We start from the raw sequence: 17,939 nt of genomic DNA on the forward strand, positions 1-17,939 counted from the left end.
TGGAGAGCCGCAGATAGCAGACCCCTGGCCTACAGCATCCCTGACAAGTGTTCATCCAGGCACTGCTTGAAGACCTCTAGGGAGGGGGAGCTCCTCATCCCCTCAGGCAGCTGATTCCTCTGCTGAGCTACTGTAAAAAAAACTCCCAGTATGCAGCTGGCACCTTTCTGCCCAAAATTTACACCCATTATTGTGAGTAACTTATCCCCATTATGGGCTCTCAGTATTTCTCAAGAGATCTTCCTCCTGCCCGCTTTCACCCACACCCAAAATGGAGGACCGGGGCAGGACTGCGATGGACCTTGAACCCCGGAATGAGCCCAGGCTACTTGGCCGAGCTTCCCTCCCTTACCATTAAAAAACTTGATGATGTCGGTGAAGTCCATGTTGTTATCACGGATAATCTCTCGGTAGAGCTCCACCAGTGCTAAGGCAATGAAAAGGACAAAATGTTCTGAAGAGATGTGCTTTGCTGACCAAATAACTTCCCACACTGCAAATACATCCTCGTACAACAGTTCTGAACGGGGGAACAAACAGGACGGAAAAGAGCATCCGGTTATTTAAGCAGCAACAATTATTTTAAGAAAAGCATAAACAACATTCTTAGGTGCAAAGAATTAACTGAAACTCGCTCTAGCAGCAAACCTGAAACCCCATGCATTTCCTGCAGAGGCTGCATCCCTACAGGACAGAGACCAGGAAAAGTTGGCTGCCCCAGCCCCCCTCCCCTCCTGACATCATCACAGGAGACTTCCTTCCTACTCACACTGTCCAAGCACAGTAAGCAAGAGGGGGAAATAAAACCCTCCGTGGCTTTGATGTTAATATTTTGGCCCAACAAAACTGCAACTTCATTTTGGGGAGGGGGAAGGGGGGAAAAGCTCTTTGGTGTTTAGGAAAAGCCCCCACGATCCCACGGCACGAGGCCCACACATCCTAACAAGCATCTTTCTCTGACAAGCTCAGCTGTTCATAAAAGTCTGCAGGAAGTCTCAATGGTTGACGTTAGTCCAGCTAAAGTGGCTCCCAGCACCCTACAAGATCACAGGAGATTCAGCACTGTAAATATTCAGGAAAAAACGAAGGAATCCGCCTTTCACACTTTGAAGTGTCAAAGATGGGTGGGACACATCCTTAGCTTTCAAGTGCAGTCCTGAGTCGTGAACAACAAAGTGGGACATAAATGATTAAAAAGAACAAGGACCCAACATGAGCAGCATTAGGCTCCAAAGCTTACCTCGTTTAAAATCCAGCAGAAACCAACGGTAGCAGAAATAAAAATGGGTGTAATCCCCATTCTGATGCATTAGTTCAAAAAGCTCAGAATCCAGAATCTTTCGGAGAAAAAAGAAACCAAGGTCAGACTAGCAAAGAAAATATGGATGACAGCAAGAAGCGTCTAGTCAGGTTTCTTGACCTTCCACTTGCTGAAAATTCAGGGGGGGACCCCCCCTGGAAGGAAAGCGTTTGACCCCAGCCTCTTGGACTCAGGAACAAGGCCCTTGGAAGGGGCGGGGGGGGGGAGGTTGGCAAGAGTTTTCTTTCAGAACACTCTAGTTTTGACTTCTCACCAGGAACTGTATGGCACCTGATGCTCCATTTGCCAGAACAGGCTAATATTCCTTGTGAGATTTCTTTTTGCAGCCCTTGTAAGTGCACAATTATTGCTCTTTTACATATATTTTAATAATTGTGGAAAAAGAGAAAGGCAGGAAGAAGAGGGAGGGGTGAAAAAAGAGAGCGAAAGGCCAGGCAGCCACTCGCCCCCTCCCACCCCGCGTCCTCATCCCGAGACTAGAAAAGGCAACAGCAGAAAATCTCAGGTTCAGCCCCCACCAACTCCAGGTTAAAGCGTGAACTAGGCGGGAGAGAGAAGGCTGACCTTCACAGGCGGATGCTCTGGTTTAGGCAAAGGCAGGGAGTGTTTGGGACTTCCAGCAGAACAGACAGCTGGGCCAGAAGCTCCGAGGCCGGGCAACAAATGCAACTGGGAAAGGAAATAGAGGCTGAGGAGACCCCGGGGAGACCCCGATTCAGCCAGGAAGCAAACTGCTGGGGGACTGGGGTTCTCACAAGTTTGGCGAGAGGATTAAACACAAGAGGGGAGAATCATCTCGGCTCTCTGGAGGCAGAGATGGAAGCAGAGATACGGAGAGGAATCCATGGAAGCTTGCTAAGAGACCGTGGGCCAGTCACACACTCTACCTAGCCCTACCTCACAGGGTTGTTGATGTGAAGGAATGGATGAAGGCGGGAAGTACAATGTAAGCTACTATTGGGTCTCCATTGGGGAAAAAGAGAGATAAATGAATGAATAAACAAGAAAAGGAACAGGGATGTGTCAAACCTCGGATCTGGAAATCACGGAAACTGTAGATTTGTTCTAAAGCCTTTAATTCAGAGCGTAGGTCACATCGTAAAAGAGGAATCTGGCGATTCCCGTGCAAACCCCTTGCCTCTATCCCGCTGCCCCCTCCCACTGAGCCAAAGGGCTCCCACTACCCCCCTACAAACTACAAAACATTCACTGCAAAGCATAGCGAGCCTGGGAACAGTTCACACCTTCCTTTGATAAGATCTGTGTCCGGGACACCCTGGGGCGCCGCCGAGGGGAAGACCTCAGAGGATGGTACACCGCCTCCCCCTGCCCTACCTGCCATTATAAGATTTGTTAGAAGAAAGAGAGAGAGAGGACACCGGATCACCCGGCTCATCAGCCCAAGATCTTCATTCCACAACCCGCCCCTTGCAGAACCCACCTGGATAAGCGACCGCATGTTTGCAAAGTGGGTGTCCATGGCACCCCCATTGGGGAAATTCTGGCTCATTCTCTTCATCAGGTGAGTGAAACAGCTGTAAGCCAGTTCATCTGAAAGTGACCCGAAACAGACAGATTTGAATGTACAACTAAGGGGCCATCAGGCAGTAACAAATCTTGGTTTTTAGACAATCAATCTGGAAATTAAAACAAAGGATATGTAATAAGTCCACAAAATAGGAGCCTTTTTAGATAATTTGCAGCTTAATCTAGAAACACTTAATTCCTAATCTACACAGTTTTCATTCCTTTTGCATTCCTTGTTCCAGTAACACATCAAAAGCAAAACAGAATAGCCCCCCCAAAACCCAGACCTTTAACTCTCAGCTACAAAGATTTCAATTGGCCCCTCCCAGCTAATCAACCACAAAAACTTTAATTATGCATGAACCTGTAACTGAAACCCAAATCCCTGTTTAAAGCAGCTACTACAAAGTTGAACCATCTGAACCAAACTGCAGAGCCAGAACCATCAGCCATGACTGGCGGGCCACCTGGCCAGCCCAACAGTTAAGCTTCCAGGGGATTCCAGGGCTGCCCGTACAGCTGCAAAGTGGTTTCATTTGCAAAAGGAACATCTGGACGTCCTTACCCTTGTCGAGTATAACCATCAGGGGAGCCAGAAGGTCACACATTCCTTGAACGTAACCAACATCTAAATGTTCCCAAACATAACTGCAAGGGAGGGAAAGAGAGAGACCACTCAAAATGCTTCTGAAATGAGCTGCTGTTGGTTACAATCAGAGCATTTCACAAAAAAGGCACAGAACTTTGCTGAAACAACCACAGAGTGGGGGATGAGATTTTGAATCAAACTTCTTCCAAGTTTGGATTTCTGTTTTCTGAAGAGGAACATGGATGGCCCCACTGAAAGCGAATGGAATTCCAAACAAACTGTCAGAATCCCAAATTCCAAACAAATTCCAAACAGAATGGAATTCCAAACACACTGTCAGAATCCCCAAAACTGAAACAAACAAAAGGAACTGTGGGCCTTTCCCCACTTTCCCTGCTGTTGCCGTTGCTGCGCGCTGCTCTCAGTGCGCGGCATCCCTGGCGCGTGTCCGAGCGTCCCCACGACCCCGTGCTTTGCGCGGGGTCATCAAAAGGCGCCATTTTTGCCAGCGCCAGGGATGCCGCACGCTGAGCGGGCGCGAGAGCGGCAGCGTCGGGGCGGCTGCGGTGTTGCTGCTCCTGACGTGGGGAGTGCAGTGGGACCCCGCGCTACTTGCAGAGAGTAGCGCGGGGCTTAAGGTAAGTCGGGAAAGGGCCTGTGAAAGAGATAACAGCAGAGATGGCCGGGCACTGACCTTGAGCAGCACCTGGTGCAGTATAACATCATTCAGAAGACAGTTGAAATGCAATTAACCCATTCCTCCACTCCCAGCATACAGAAAGCAGCAACAGCAAAATCCCCATAATAACAGGCCTCCTGACAGTTTTCAAAGACATTTTGGGCAAAATGCACCAGTTCTCCTTGTAGGAAGCCTGAACCAAATCCATCTTGTAATTATTATACTGATAGTACACGATCCGGCCAATTATCACCCAATAAGCCTTCTCTCGATAGTTGGGAAAATTGTACACCAAATTCCTCCTTATTAAACTACAAGATGGGCTGGGACAATTGACAATTATTGGCCCAGAACAAACGGGCTTCCATAAAGGCAAGTCTTCTTTAGATCACAGCATGGTTTTGTCACATTTGAAAAACAATTACTCCAGCTCAGGAGCTACTAAGTTGTTTGTCTCTTTCATTGATTTAAAAGGGGCTTTTGATTTAGTTATGAGGAATCTTTTAGGACAGAAGTTGTCTGCACTGAACGTTGATCCCAGGCTTCTTTTTCAAATAAACCAATTACATACTAACACAAGTTGTCAAGTTAGATGTACCCGTGAGGGGCATCTAACTGATGAAATTCCAATGTAATGAGATGTTAAACAAGGATGTATACTAGCTCCCTTTTTAAAAACATGTTTCTTAATGATTCACCTCAAGGTCTAGCTGACAAAAATGGCCATAGTCCTACATCGCATATTCCAGTCCTTCTATATGCAGATGATATGGTACGATTGTCTTTGTCAAGAATTTGGTTTAAATTACATTGTGCTGATTATTGTGCAGAGAACTAATTGGCAATAAACTATGCTAAAAAGTTTTAGTTTTTTTCTAAACGATGGTGAATAAATGGCCATAAAATGGAGGAAGTGAGGAATTTCAGGTATTTTGGTATTGTTTTTAGTTATGATCTATCATGGTCGCCACAGCATAAAACAGCTCTTGCTACTGCATCTATTAAATACATCTGCAATTTTTCAGTTTTTTACAGTAAAGGTAACCAGTTTATTCCGGCAACGTTAACTGTACATAATGTCAGAATTGTCGAAGGCTTTCACGGCCAGAATCACTTGGGTGCTGTGTGGTTTCCGGGCTGTATGGCCGTGTTCTAGCAGCATTCTCTCCTGACGTTTCGCCTGCATCTGTGGCTGGCATCTTCAGAGGATCATCTGGAGGATCATATGATCCTCTGAAGATGCCAGCCACAGATGCAGGCGAAACGTCAGGAGAGAATGCTGCTAGAACACGGCCATACAGCCCGAAAACCACACAGCACCCAAATGTCAGAATTGCCTCACAACTATTTTATGGGGTCCCAATATGGATTAATGCAGTAAACAAAACTTTGAATTCTTTCCACTCTAAATTCCTATGGAAAATTATGGGACTACCCAAATGTGTTCTGTATAGAAACTGGGAAGACTGAAACACGCATGGGTGAGAAGTATAAAGTTCTGGATAAGTACACACTTTCTGTCAGATTCAGCTAGCTAGTCTTGGCTGATGCTAGCGGATGGCTTCGTCTCCTTATAGAGAAGACGCTGGAAAACATTAGACTTCCAGTTGATGAACTAAATATGTTTAACTTCTGTGAAGCCTTTAAAATGGTTAAATGAAAATTGTTGAACTTAGAGTTTCAAAATTTAATGCCAGTGGCTAAAAGAACATGTTCTCCGGTCCAGCAAGGAAGTATGGCAACGTGTCTTTGTATCGTGTCAAATCCTAAACAAAGAAGAGCTCTGGCAATTGCAAGGTTAACTGTATTGCCCTCGGCACTTCTGACTAGAAGATACAGGAACGCTGATCGAACCACAAGATTTTGCCCTTGTAATAATGGCAGTGTGGAAACGCTTATGCCCTGGGCATGAAAAGATCAGGTCAAAACATAATGACTCAATTTTGGCAAATTGCTTTCAGTTGCTGGACGATTACAGGACACTTTACTTGTTGAATAGTACTGATTTGACATTTTGTGAGACAGTTGCAAATTTTCTGCTCGAAATTACGAGGGCTTTATTTTGTTTTGTTTATCTGTTGTTTGTGCTGTCATTGTACTGTAGTATTGTTGTAATTTATGCCAATAAAGGCTTATATTTGTTGTTGTTCTGATATTACTCCTGAGAGTAAAGTGTTCTATCAGGATTGGGACCATAGCACATGTGGAAAAGGGATACTGGCCGGAATACTCATGGGTTTCCCCCACAGGCTCCAGGGCTTTTGAAAAATGGCACAGAGGGATGCCTGTGGTTCTGATCATAATTACACCCTGCGTGCTTAGGAAGTAGGACCCACGTGGGATTGTGTAATGTCTGACCAAGAGTGGAGACCCAAATCCAATTCTGTCACGTGAGAAGTGGATCTCAGGGGGCCTTAAGTTTAAACTCACCTGCACATGATGTTCCGAAGTTTCTCCAGGTTTTCAGCAGTAAAGTACCAATAATTTCGATCGCACCTTTGGACATCTTTATCGATTCTGTGCAAGTTTAAGGCAACAGTGTCCAACATTTCTATCTGGAAGAGACATATGGAACTACAGATTCACTGTCAAAGAAAATGTGTGCCCCGTTTAGTCTGTGAACGGAGAAGGAACAGCAGCATTTTTTCCTCCCTAACCACTCTCTCGTGCAAGTTAACCAGAATAAAGAAGTGAGATCTGTGGATCCTACACAGAGATACAGATAACAGGAGCAGGACCTTGGCACAGCATATGCTCATATCCCTGCAGAAGAAATGCGGACTAAAAATTCTAAACACCCCCCCCTTCCCCTAAAATGCAAACATAGAATTTGGGGGATACTGTGAAAAAAACATTCCGGTGGATTCCACATAGGCTTTGGGTGAAGAACGTTATATAAACTGTTGGGAGGGGCACTTCGCACAGGTCCCATTCCCAAAATGAGTTTGGTCCACTGTAATCCCCTCACCTGGGATTTTTGAAAATTGCTAAACCAGTGATCCTTTTGCACAATCCCAGGTTGGAGGCGCTCGAGCACAAACACAACGGGCAGCAGAGGCTTCATTTCCTTCCCTTTTGCTTTAGGTTTCGCGCCCTCCACTGTCAGGGAAACTCTGTGCAGGTTGGGGGCAGATTGTCTGAGCACCCGACTGTGTACAAAATCCTCCAAGCACTGTTGAAGGCTTTCACGGCCGGAATCACTGGGGTGCTGTGTGGTTTCCGGGCTGTCTGGCTGTGTTCTAGCAGCATTCTGTCCTGACGTTTCGCCTGCATCTGTGGCTGGAACTATCAGATCCTCTGAAGATGCCAGCCACAGATGCAGGCAAAACGTCAGGACAGAATTCTGCTAGAACTCCTCCAAGCACATTTTATCCCCGTGGCAGCGAGTATGACCGATCTGCAGCAACATGTTCATTATTGCCTGGCTGTTGCAGGGAGGTCCCTTTTTCTGTTGTGTGTTGCACATGCGCAGATACACAGGTGCAGCCGATCGGATTGTGAGACATTTGGCTTGGATGCGGCGTTTATTTATGTATGCCTGCGCAGCTATGCATGTGTTGCAGGAAATTTTGGAAAAAGAGAAGTGTCTCCATGTAAAGGTGCAAAAGGAACTGGAATTGTTTCCATGGGCTCCAATCACTGCCCGAACATGCGAATGGCGAAACATGCGAATGGCGAAAAGGAAAACGGGTTCCTTTATAACGACTGCAACCTGTTATACGTTTGCAGTGCAGAATCCACCTCAGTTACCTGCTGATTTGTAGACTCACAATACAGAATAAGAGCCAGAGAACAGATCCACTCCTTGGGAGTGGCTCTGGGCTGGTTTTGTGAGAAAGGACTTGTGCCACCCACCTGCACATCAACCTTGACTTGGTAAACTTCATCTTCCAGTAAACGCTGCAAATGTCAAATTAGTGAGAAACTGTGAGGCTGCAGCCTCCACGAACTTCCCGGGGATTGGCTGAATGTAAAAGGGAAGATGCTACACGTCATGCAACTGAGATTGTGTTTTGCATAATTTGCAGCCTGATCCTGTGCAACAATTTTTTGGGACCGGTGCTTGTGAGGCATGTTTGAAGCACAAACATTCTGCACCAAAACCAGATTATTCATATTTATTTATTACATTATTTTTCCCCACCTTCCTCCAAGGAGCTCACGATGGTATGCCCTCGAGGTCCTGCCCTTTCCTTTTCAGTGGAGTGGAGGAGGGAGAGGTGAGGCGGGGGGGGGGGGGGGGGTGTGAACTGCCCTTCTTTTTCCCCAGCCTGAGCCCCGCATTCGAACCATCGTACCAGGTTGTTGCCATGCTTTCGATCAAACAAGTCTCAAAGTGAGTTATGCATACATTTTTATCTCAAAGTGGCATCTCCAATTTTATCCTTGCCACAACCCTTTGAGGTGGGTGAGAATCACCCTTCCTAGTTCACCCCGACAGCTTCTTGGCTAAGTGTGGATTCAATCTCACAATCCCTCTCTCCCTCTCTCTCTCTCTCTCTCTGTGCTGCCATCCCTGCCTGCTCTCCCGTGGCGTCAGGCTGCTTTAGAGTGTTGGACTAACATTCTGGAAGACCGAGGCTGGAACCCACCAATAAGAGGCAAAGCTCACCACATGACCTTGAGCCAGTCACACTCAGCCTGACAGACCTCACAGGGTTGTTGTGAGGATAACATGGGAAGGAAGAACCACCCTCAGAAAGCAGGATAACAAAGCTCTCAAGGGACACATTCGCTTCTTTCTCGGGCCCGTGCATTTCAATCCCTGCAGCCCCAGGGTGAGCTCTGCCTCCGCCTCCTTGCCACTGGAGATCTTCAAGAGGGAAAGCCCAGAACCTTCTGTCGACAAATCAGCTGTTTTATCACCACATGTAAGAGCACAACCGGCGGGGGGGGGGGCTCACTTCTGGAGCCGGTGGAGGGGGCAGATACCCGGGAATCCGGGAGTCACCCAATTCTGCAGCACCTAACCCAGAAGCAGCCCCCCTATCCTGACTGTGCCGGAGTGGCCAGGGGCATTCCTGGGGCAGTTCTGGGAGTGGGGCCGACCTCAGTCGGTTTCCACCTGGTGTCAAGCCCTAGTAAGTCCTTGCCAGGTCTCCAGGATGTATCTCTGGACTGTCTGTCTTTGTTATGATAACAGTTAGTTGTTCTTTCCTAACTTTCATTTTCCGCTGAAATGCTGCCCTGCTGGAACGAGATGCCCAAACGGAGAGATACAGCCGATGCCCTCTGCCTGGGACCTTTGCACCACGTTGAGTTCTGCTGGGGGTGGGGGGTGGGGGGGTCAGTTTACTTAGTATTGTATTGTATTATTCGATTTATATACAAGTAGGGAGTAGTACTACTGTTTATCTTGAGGAGTTTGCATGCCAACTGTAGCCTTGTCAAAAGATTCTTACCATGTGAACTACCCTAGAGCTGTCTTTCAGTCAATGGGTTTCATGATCAATTGCCTCTAATTCTTGAAGGGACCGGGGACACGACGCCCAGGGCTTGGAGCTGGGGGCGCTCCCTGGTGGCAGGGGACGGGGGTGGCTTTCCTCTCTGTCCTCGCCTGCTCAGGGCTCTGGACTGAGCTGCCCGGCTGCCAGGCCACGTCAGGCGGCAGTTGACCAAGCTCAGGTATTTCTGATTAAATTGGCCAAGGCTCTCTGGAGTCCCCACCAGGGAAAGCGCTTTCCCAGCCACAGCTGCAAGGCAGTTGCCCCCCACCCCCACCCGCCTTCGCAGTAACTGACAGGTTCTGCCGACCCCCCCTTGTAATAACCAGACTCTTTGGGGCAGAAAACAGCAGCCTGGCTGGAGAGTGAGAAAGGTTTTTTTTTCACACTGAGAGTGAAAAGCAAAACAAGCCCCTGTTGCCCCCTCCTCCCGGCCCAGGGATGCACTGAAAGGCCAACAGATTTTCACAGGGTCTTGACACGAACTCACCGTATAAGCTGCAGAACAAACAGAAATGCTCTCCTCTGCAGGCGCCTTCCTCTCCAGCGGGGAGCACAGCGACTCCTCAGATTCCAAGCCCTTCGCTTTCTGCGCACGCTCTGTGTCTGGCCTCTGTGGATCGACGCCACTTTCTTCCTCGGCCCCATCGTCGATGCTGGAAAGGATGCCTGAGGTGACCGAGTAATTCCGGGAGGAAGGAAGTCCGGAGTCCGGAGAGTCGAATTCCACGGAGGGCTGCTGCTCCAGCACGGCTACCACTGTGGGCGCATCAACGCTCCCTCCCGGCAAAGACGGCTCCGCCAGGGGTTTCAACTCTCGTGCCACAGAGTCCATTTCCTCCACAGACATAAAGACCTGCCGGCGATTTGTTTACCACAGAGGGAAAAGGAGGAGGACAAGATTAGCAGAAGCGCCCAGGAGGCCTGGCCGGAAGAAATTTTTCCAAAGAAAGGGAGGGGAGAACAATTAGTGTTTTCACTGACAGCCAGGAAACAAAATGGTTATGGTCTAAAAAACGGGGAATGCCACTAAAGCCAAACACGACTCTTTTAAAAAAGAAAACAAAACCTTTAAGTTGAGATCTATTGGAGGGGGCAGGTGAAATATTAGAATAATCACAACATGAAAGGGAAAGCAGGTATTGCCTCTGATGAGATTAAATGGCTACTTGGAGATGTGTTAAAAAATGGGAAATGATAGAGGGGGGAAGTTGCCTGTAATCCACATATGGACCCTGGACAGATTTATGCCCCCCCCCCCCCTCTAAAAGAATCATGTGGGGCGCTCTTGTGTCTCTTCGTTACTAATTGCGAAACCTCGTCCATTTCATCTCCTAATCAAGGACTTGAAACAACCTGTGTTTTGGCTGAAGAAACTTTATGGATTCTTAATCAACATGGCAGCTAGCAGGAACGGCTTCAGTCAGGCAAAAGGGTCTTCATTTCTGCCACTTTCTTGATCTCTGGCTCTGAACTTTGATGTGGTCCACAACCACAGGTACGAATAATGGTCCTCAGGTACAGAATCAAAGGACATTCTTCAGAGGCAGGAGTAACCCCTCCACACACAGACACACCTTCAGGGGTAGGGCGGTTTATCAAATCGAATGAATAAATAAATAAATAAAAATGTCCCGCAGGCATCAACTTGATTCTGTCAGCTCTGTAGCAAAAAAGAGAACACGCCTCCAGACAGTGTGGAGAGGACGGGCCAGGCCTTACGTCATTGCTGATGGTGGAGTCCCTGTGGATCAGCCGCTGCACGTGGCTGTCGATGCTGCTGCCGGAGGAGAACTTGGTGGCCGTTTGGGACTCCTTCTCCCGCAGCTTCACAATCCTCTCGCAGGCCTTCCACTCAGCCATGACCTTGGCGTACTGGAGGGTCATTTCCTCGTCCACCTGAACAAAGTGAGGAGGGAGACTCTGTTGGAAATGGATCTCCACAAACGCTTCGAAAAAATGTTGAGGATTCCAAAGAGGGAAGCAGCAGCGCCCCCCCCCTTTCCCCCTCAGCCTCAGATACCCACCCGATCCATCTCCTTCTTGGTCATGCCGAACTTATAGTGCCCCAGTAAGAAGGGCCACACGTCCTTCCGGATTTCATGCTGCACCCCACCATAGTACACCCGTCGGAGCAGCTCCAATTCCTTGTAATTCTACCACGGGAAATAAAAGGGAAGGGAGGGAAAGGAATCAGCAAAAACACCGGCAGCTGCCTCACACCAAACCAGGATGGTTATCTCAGGCGGCGGCAGCAGCTCCCCGGGTCTCGGGCCAAGAGCGGTCTTTCCCGTCACCTGTTTCCCGGTCCGTTGAACTGGAGATGCCAGGAATAGAACCAGGGGCCACCTGTGCGCCAGGCCATGACCTGGAGGACTCCACTGAGCTATCCTGCCTGATGGCTGCTGATCACACATCTTTTACTCCAATTGGCACTACTGTAGATGGCTTTTTAAAAAGGATACATGAACACACAGTTTGCTCAAAGCAGCCTGGTGCAGTGGTTAAACTAGGTTCTGGGAGACCCAGGGTCAAATCCCCAGTCTGCCAGGGAGCCTTTCCAGGTGAGCTTCGGCCAGTCATTGTCTCTCAGCCTAATCCACCTCACAGGGTGGTTGTGGGGACAAAACGATGGTGAGGTGAATGATGCAAGTAGCGCAGGGTTCCCATTTGGGGGAGAAAGGCAGTGTATAAACAAAGAAATATATAGATAAATGGATCCTCCATGCTAGGGGCAGTCTACCTCCAGACTCCAGGAAAGTTAACAGGGGAGGGCCATCGCCTTCATGCAAGGCTTGTGGCTCTTCCCTTTTAGAAACAGGATGCACGGCTACATGGGCCACCGCTTGCTGGAGCAGGGTCATGTTTCCATGAATGCCAGATGATACAGAATTTTGTGCAAATAATGAGCAAGCACTTGGTCCGTCTCCCCTGTGTGCATGTTCAGTGCCGCTAAGTCGCCTCCAACTTATGGCAACTCTATGAATCCACCGAGTCCTTCAAAAGGTCCTCTCATGAACAGCCTCGCGCAGGTGGCTTATTAAGTGCCTGCTTATGTAGGAACTCAACAGACAATGGCAATGAGCACAGGAGCCTGGAGTCCTCCGGGCCTGGACCACAAACCCTGCAGCTAATGCACAGACTCCCTTTTTCACAGCTTCCAGCGGCAGAGGCGTGTGGCTAGAGGGACATTGGTCACCAAAAGGCATGTGCCCCAGCCTCTGCCACCAAGCCTTGCTTGGTGGGCTCGGAGGCAGGCAGCCACGGCGCCACTGTCAAGCCCCGCCCCCAAGACAGGTCTTCCCAGGCCCTCCCCAGGCCCTGCCAGCCTGCACAGAGATCGGGGCGGGGCTCAGCCTGCACAGAGGCCGGGGCGGGGCTTGGCTGGTGGCCCCGCCCTAGAGCCCCGCCCCCACCCTCCATACAGACCTCCCTGGGCCCTGCCGGCCTGCATGGAGGCCGGGGGGGGGGGGTCAGCCTGCACAGAGGCCAGGAGAGGGCCTTGGTGGCTGGCAGCCCTGCTCCCGGGGTGGGAGAGGCACAGGGGTGGGGGGGCGCCCAGAGAAGGGGCTGTCTCCGGGCACCATTTTCCCCTGATACGCCTCTGCCCAGGGAGTCTCTGGTCAGAGGAAAGTCCTGCCAAAGGTAGGCTGACCAGCCACCCCCTTTTGGCGGGACAGTCCCGCCTTCGCACAATTTGTTCCGCATCCCACGGGTTCTTTCCATTGTCCTGGTTTTTGGGAGGCTGCCGCACTGCCTTCTGGGGTGCAAGGCAGTGCGGCAGCCTCCCGCGCGCATGGCCGCAGGAGCACGGCTTTCTGGGGCACTGCTGTTTGGCGGGAAATGGCAGCGCCCCAGAAGGCTGTGCGCTCCTGTGGCTGTGCGCATGTGCGCACGCGCGCAGCCAACTACCCTTGTCCCAGGTTCACATCTGGTCACCTTAGCCCAGGGGTAGGGAACCTGTGGCTCTCCAGATGTTCAGGAACTACAATTCCCATCAGCCCCTACCAGCATGGCCAATTGGCCATGCTGACAGAGGCTGATGGGAAATTATGGATTCGAGAGCTATCTGGAAGAGCCTACTTCCCTACCTTCTACTAATCAAAGATCCAAGCAAGGATACACCCCAGGCATCAGTGTCATCCTGACAGGAAGTGCCAATGTTTCCTCAAGTCCGGCATCCTGTTTCCAACAGTGACCAGCCCAGCACGTCCCCAACACCTGCAGCCAACGGGGCTCCCCTCTGAGTTTCTGAGGGTCACTTTAGCTACCGCAGCCTACAGCGAGTGAGCAGCCATCACTCCATCTTGGGACACTGAGTTTCACATGCTAATGATGTGCAGAGTGAAGACTTTCATCCGTCCCAAATTCCACTGGATGAACCCCCCCACCCCGTTTCCCATGTTACAAGGGCAAGAAAACATTATCTGTACCCATTTCCCCTCCAAGTCTGACCGGGAGGCAGCAGCCCTGAGAGCCAATCCTCACACCACAGCGAGCGACAAAGCGCCACGCCCCACCCGCAAAGACAGCCACAAAGACAGCTGCCCCTCTGTGCTCCTCGAGGTGGCCTTGCACCGTAAGGAAAGGGCGCTGGCAGCCAGCACAGGCACCAAGGTCAGTAGCAAGGGAGAGGACACCTCTGAAGGGCGGGGCTCATAATGGGGGGCCCACTGAGTGCCAGCTGATATTTGTTCAGAGTGTTGGCAGGCCGCCTGTGATGGCCCTTGCCCTGCTGACTGAACATCCCACTTCGCCCCCTGGCCATTGCTTTACCTTCTTGTCCTTCTGATATTTGCTCCACCCCTCTTTGGTCAGGCCTCCTGAAGCATCTGTGGGTTTGTCGGGCGGGATAATGGTGTGATTCACCAGAGCAGACAAGTGCATTCGCACTGTGGACAAATGGCGGCAATAGGCAAGCCCTGCAGAGAGCAGTGGGGGGGGGGGGGAACCTGGTGAAAACCCACCACTGCCACTAACTAGATTAGTGGTTCTCAACCTGGGGGTCGGGACCCCTTTGGGGGTCGAACGACCCTTTCACAGGGGTTGCCTAAGACTCTCTGCATCAGTGTTCTCCATCTGTAAAATGGATACAGAGCCCTCCAGGGATAGGACGGTATAGGAAACCAAACAATAAATAAAGTAAATAAATGTTAGGGTTGGGGGTCACCACAACATGAGGAACTGTATTAAAGGGTCGCAGCATCAGGAAGGTTGAGAACCACTGAACTAGATGGAGACACTTCCCCCCGCCCCCCCCCCCCCTCAAACAAACAGAGGAAGACAGAAAGCTACACTTACAGCCATAAAAAGCTCTGGAAACAATTTGCCTCTTCATACTTTCGCACAGCATTTTCAGAGGGGTTCTGCAGAAAGAGCAACTTCATTAATTGAAAAATAATCCTGCCCTAAAGAGTCCAGGCTAATGTACACGGCCCTGGCGGCCCACAACACGCCAGAGGGTGGAGTGAAGCCCAAAGGAAGGCCACGGCCAAGATCACCAGTCAGATGTCTTGATTTCTTTAAAGGACTTGTATGCAGCTTTTCCCATTTGTGTTCAGGGAGCTTCATAAGAACATAAGAACAAGCCAGCTGGATCAGACCAGAGTCCATCTAGTCCAGCTCTCTGCTACTCGCAGTGGCCCACCAGGTGCCTTTGGGAGCTCACAGGCAGGAGGTGAAAGCAATGGCCTTCTGCTGCTGCTGCTGCTCCCGAGCACCTGGTCTGCTAGGGCATTTGCAATCTGAGATCAAGGAGGATCAAGATTGGTAGCCATAGATCGACTTCACCTCCCTCCATAAATATGTCCAAGCCCCTTTGAAAGCTATCCAGGTGAGTGGCCATCACCACCTCCTGTGGCAGCATATTCCAAACACCAATCACACGTTGCGTGAAGAAGTGTTTCCTTTTATCAGTCCTTATTCTTCCCCCCAGCATTTTCAATGGATGCCCCCTGGTTTTAGTATTGTGAGAAAGAGAAAAATTTCTCTCTGTCAACATTTTCTACCCCATGCATAATTTTATAGACTTCAATCATATCCCCCTTCAGGGCAGGGCTTCATATGTGGGCCTGATAAGCCCATGTCTGATACTCTCACCACCAAATTACATCGCCTCTCCCCTCTCCTAATTGCCCCCACCTCCAGTGGCAGGCTAGATTTTTCTGCAAATCTGGGCATTCGCTGAACTATGAGCTGTCTAGCTGAAGCTTCTCCTGTTTGGCGGCACTGTTAAAAAACTCTATGTGACAGACAGCCCATGCAGACCCAACCAGAGCGTGATGCTGCAAATCAATACAAATCTTGAAGAGGGCACTTTGAAGTCCCTGGGCCCCCACTCTACAAAGATGGCCGGTGGGGCTATGGACTGAAAGATCCTGCGGGCTGGGAGATCCTTCCTGCACATTTTGTGACCCAAGCCACTGTGGAATCCGAAAAACTGTCTGGAGTAAATCTGGGATACTGCGGGACTTTCCATGCAGGACTTTGCCATAAACAAGACAGTTGCTTGACTGCTTGACCCAACAACGCTACTGGGAATCTCTCCCTGGCTGCGGTTGGCCTCTGGGCATGTTCCACAGTGTCTGTTCTTAAGGCCAACCCAAGACTTTGTTCTGGGCAACATCTTATAGCCATTTTAAGACTCTGAGACCCAACTCAAGGCCATGACTCATCTTCGTCCCATAAAACAACAAACTTGCACATGAATATGTGTCAATCTGCACCTCATGCCACAAAAAAGCAAACCAAAAGAAATTTAAAATTTGCTTCCTCTATGGAAAGGCCTTCTGTTTTCACAGCAGCCAAAATGTAGGAACATCAAGGAAATTAAACTTCAGGTGGACCCATAAGAAAGAACGATCCAGTCGGGGAAAGCTGTGCCGTCTCACAAGTCCTCCAGATTGCCCTGAGAGCTTCAACTGAGGATTTAATGGGTTAATAGTACCGGTTTTTATCAACCTGACCCAGGACCAGTTGACTGCACCTCCTGGACATTCTTCACCCCCATCATCACTTCTGTTCTCCAAACAAACAAACCCTCGGAAGGACAGAGCCCTGCTGATTTGCGACATTTGAAGCCCGTGTCTCTACCACCAGTCAGACCAGAGGGAAGCGGGGAGTGCCCCGAAACCTCCCCGTGTGCCTGGACCCAGCTCCAGGGGGGAGCTCCTCTCACCCCAGCTTCAAAAAGCCAGAAAAGGGGGGCCCAGCAGCCCAGCACCCCGCCACCAAGCTCAGATCCAGCGGAAATCCCTCTCTCCAGCTTATTGCTGTCTGGCAGGATGGAGATCTCATTAAAATGGTATTTCCACTGATATCTGTTCTAGAGTTTAAGCTGCTGTATGATCCTTTGGAAGCCCATTTTGGGGCCGTATAGAAACACGCATAAAGATCTGTATTTTGGCTGTTTCAATAGGCAAGAATCTAGGGCTTCGCTAGACCACGAGGAAATGAGGCTTTCCACCAGCGTGACGTAGAGGCTGCTGGGACAGGCGAGGGACAGCGAGGCCCACATTCCGATCCCAAAGCTCCCCTGGAGGCCCCTTGGAGTGCCGGCCTGAAGTGACCTTGCTTGATGGAAGTACATAAATATTCTGAGTGCTCCTCTCCTGAGGGCCCCCTGGCAACAAATGATGAGCAACTCTTGTTCCCGATGCAGGAGTGACACGGCTCTCTTTGAGGCTGGCCACCCCAGACCCAGCACCTTCTGGGGTTTTCCCCCTCCCCTCAAAGACAACTGCTCTCAGCCCTCCGAGGTGCAGGCTCCACTCAGGCATCACATCCACCTTGAAGGTGCAAAAACCTGGCCTGTCACTGGACTAGCCCCTGTGCCCAGGCAACGAGTCGTCTTGGCATCCAAATCAAATCACCTGTCGTGGATGCAGCTGCAGCAGCTGGGCAGGTCGTAGGGAGAGCTGCTTGTTGAACACGACAGGCACGAGGACCCTTGGCTGCAGGGCTCCAGCTGCCATGGCAACAAGCTGGTGCCGAATCCCTGGATCTCCACCGCATCGGCAACATCTAGGGGAAAGGAGGGAGGGGAAATAAAGGAAGACGTCTGAGCCTCTGCAGGAGGGAAGCAGGCCGGGCTTCTTTCTGCTGTTAGGATTTGACAAGGAACAGGCAAGGATTGACTCCCGCCTCCCCCACACTTCCATCCCCAGCAGAGGCTTCCACTTGATCTTCTACTCCATAGGGGTCAAACTCGCAGCCCTCCAGATGTTATGGACTACAGTTCCCATCATCATGCTGCAGGGGATTATGGGAACTGTAGTCCATAACATCTGGAGGGCCACGAGTTTGACACCTGTGTTCTACTTAATCCAAACATCTGGCCATTTGGGCCCAGAAGACTAACACAAGCAACAGTGACCAGCT

The 17,939-nt window shown here is 50.1% G+C and overlaps 2 protein-coding genes across 2 annotated transcripts in view; both read right to left on the reverse strand.

Annotated features, from left to right (window-relative positions):
- Positions 1–17,939, reverse strand: part of NLK (nemo like kinase) — a 543,928-nt gene that overhangs the window by 151,759 nt on the left and 374,230 nt on the right. The gene's annotated exons all lie outside the window — the stretch shown is intronic.
- SGSM2 (small G protein signaling modulator 2) overlaps positions 1–17,939 on the reverse strand; it is a 131,580-nt gene that overhangs the window by 3,080 nt on the left and 110,561 nt on the right. The window contains exons 10-20 of the mRNA XM_048519335.1: positions 17,432–17,582; positions 14,862–14,926; positions 14,337–14,482; positions 11,588–11,716; positions 11,283–11,459; positions 10,051–10,416; positions 6,547–6,671; positions 3,414–3,496; positions 2,763–2,872; positions 1,241–1,337; positions 353–520 (exon numbers count right to left, since the gene is read on the reverse strand). Coding sequence (XP_048375292.1) covers positions 353–520; positions 1,241–1,337; positions 2,763–2,872; positions 3,414–3,496; positions 6,547–6,671; positions 10,051–10,416; positions 11,283–11,459; positions 11,588–11,716; positions 14,337–14,482; positions 14,862–14,926; positions 17,432–17,582 — 1,617 coding nt within the window. The remainder of the gene's footprint in view (positions 1–352; positions 521–1,240; positions 1,338–2,762; positions 2,873–3,413; positions 3,497–6,546; positions 6,672–10,050; positions 10,417–11,282; positions 11,460–11,587; positions 11,717–14,336; positions 14,483–14,861; positions 14,927–17,431; positions 17,583–17,939) is intronic.

This window comes from Sphaerodactylus townsendi, linkage group LG16 (genome assembly GCF_021028975.2).
Source record: "Sphaerodactylus townsendi isolate TG3544 linkage group LG16, MPM_Stown_v2.3, whole genome shotgun sequence".
In the NCBI taxonomy this organism is placed as follows: Eukaryota; Metazoa; Chordata; class Lepidosauria; order Squamata; family Sphaerodactylidae; genus Sphaerodactylus; species Sphaerodactylus townsendi.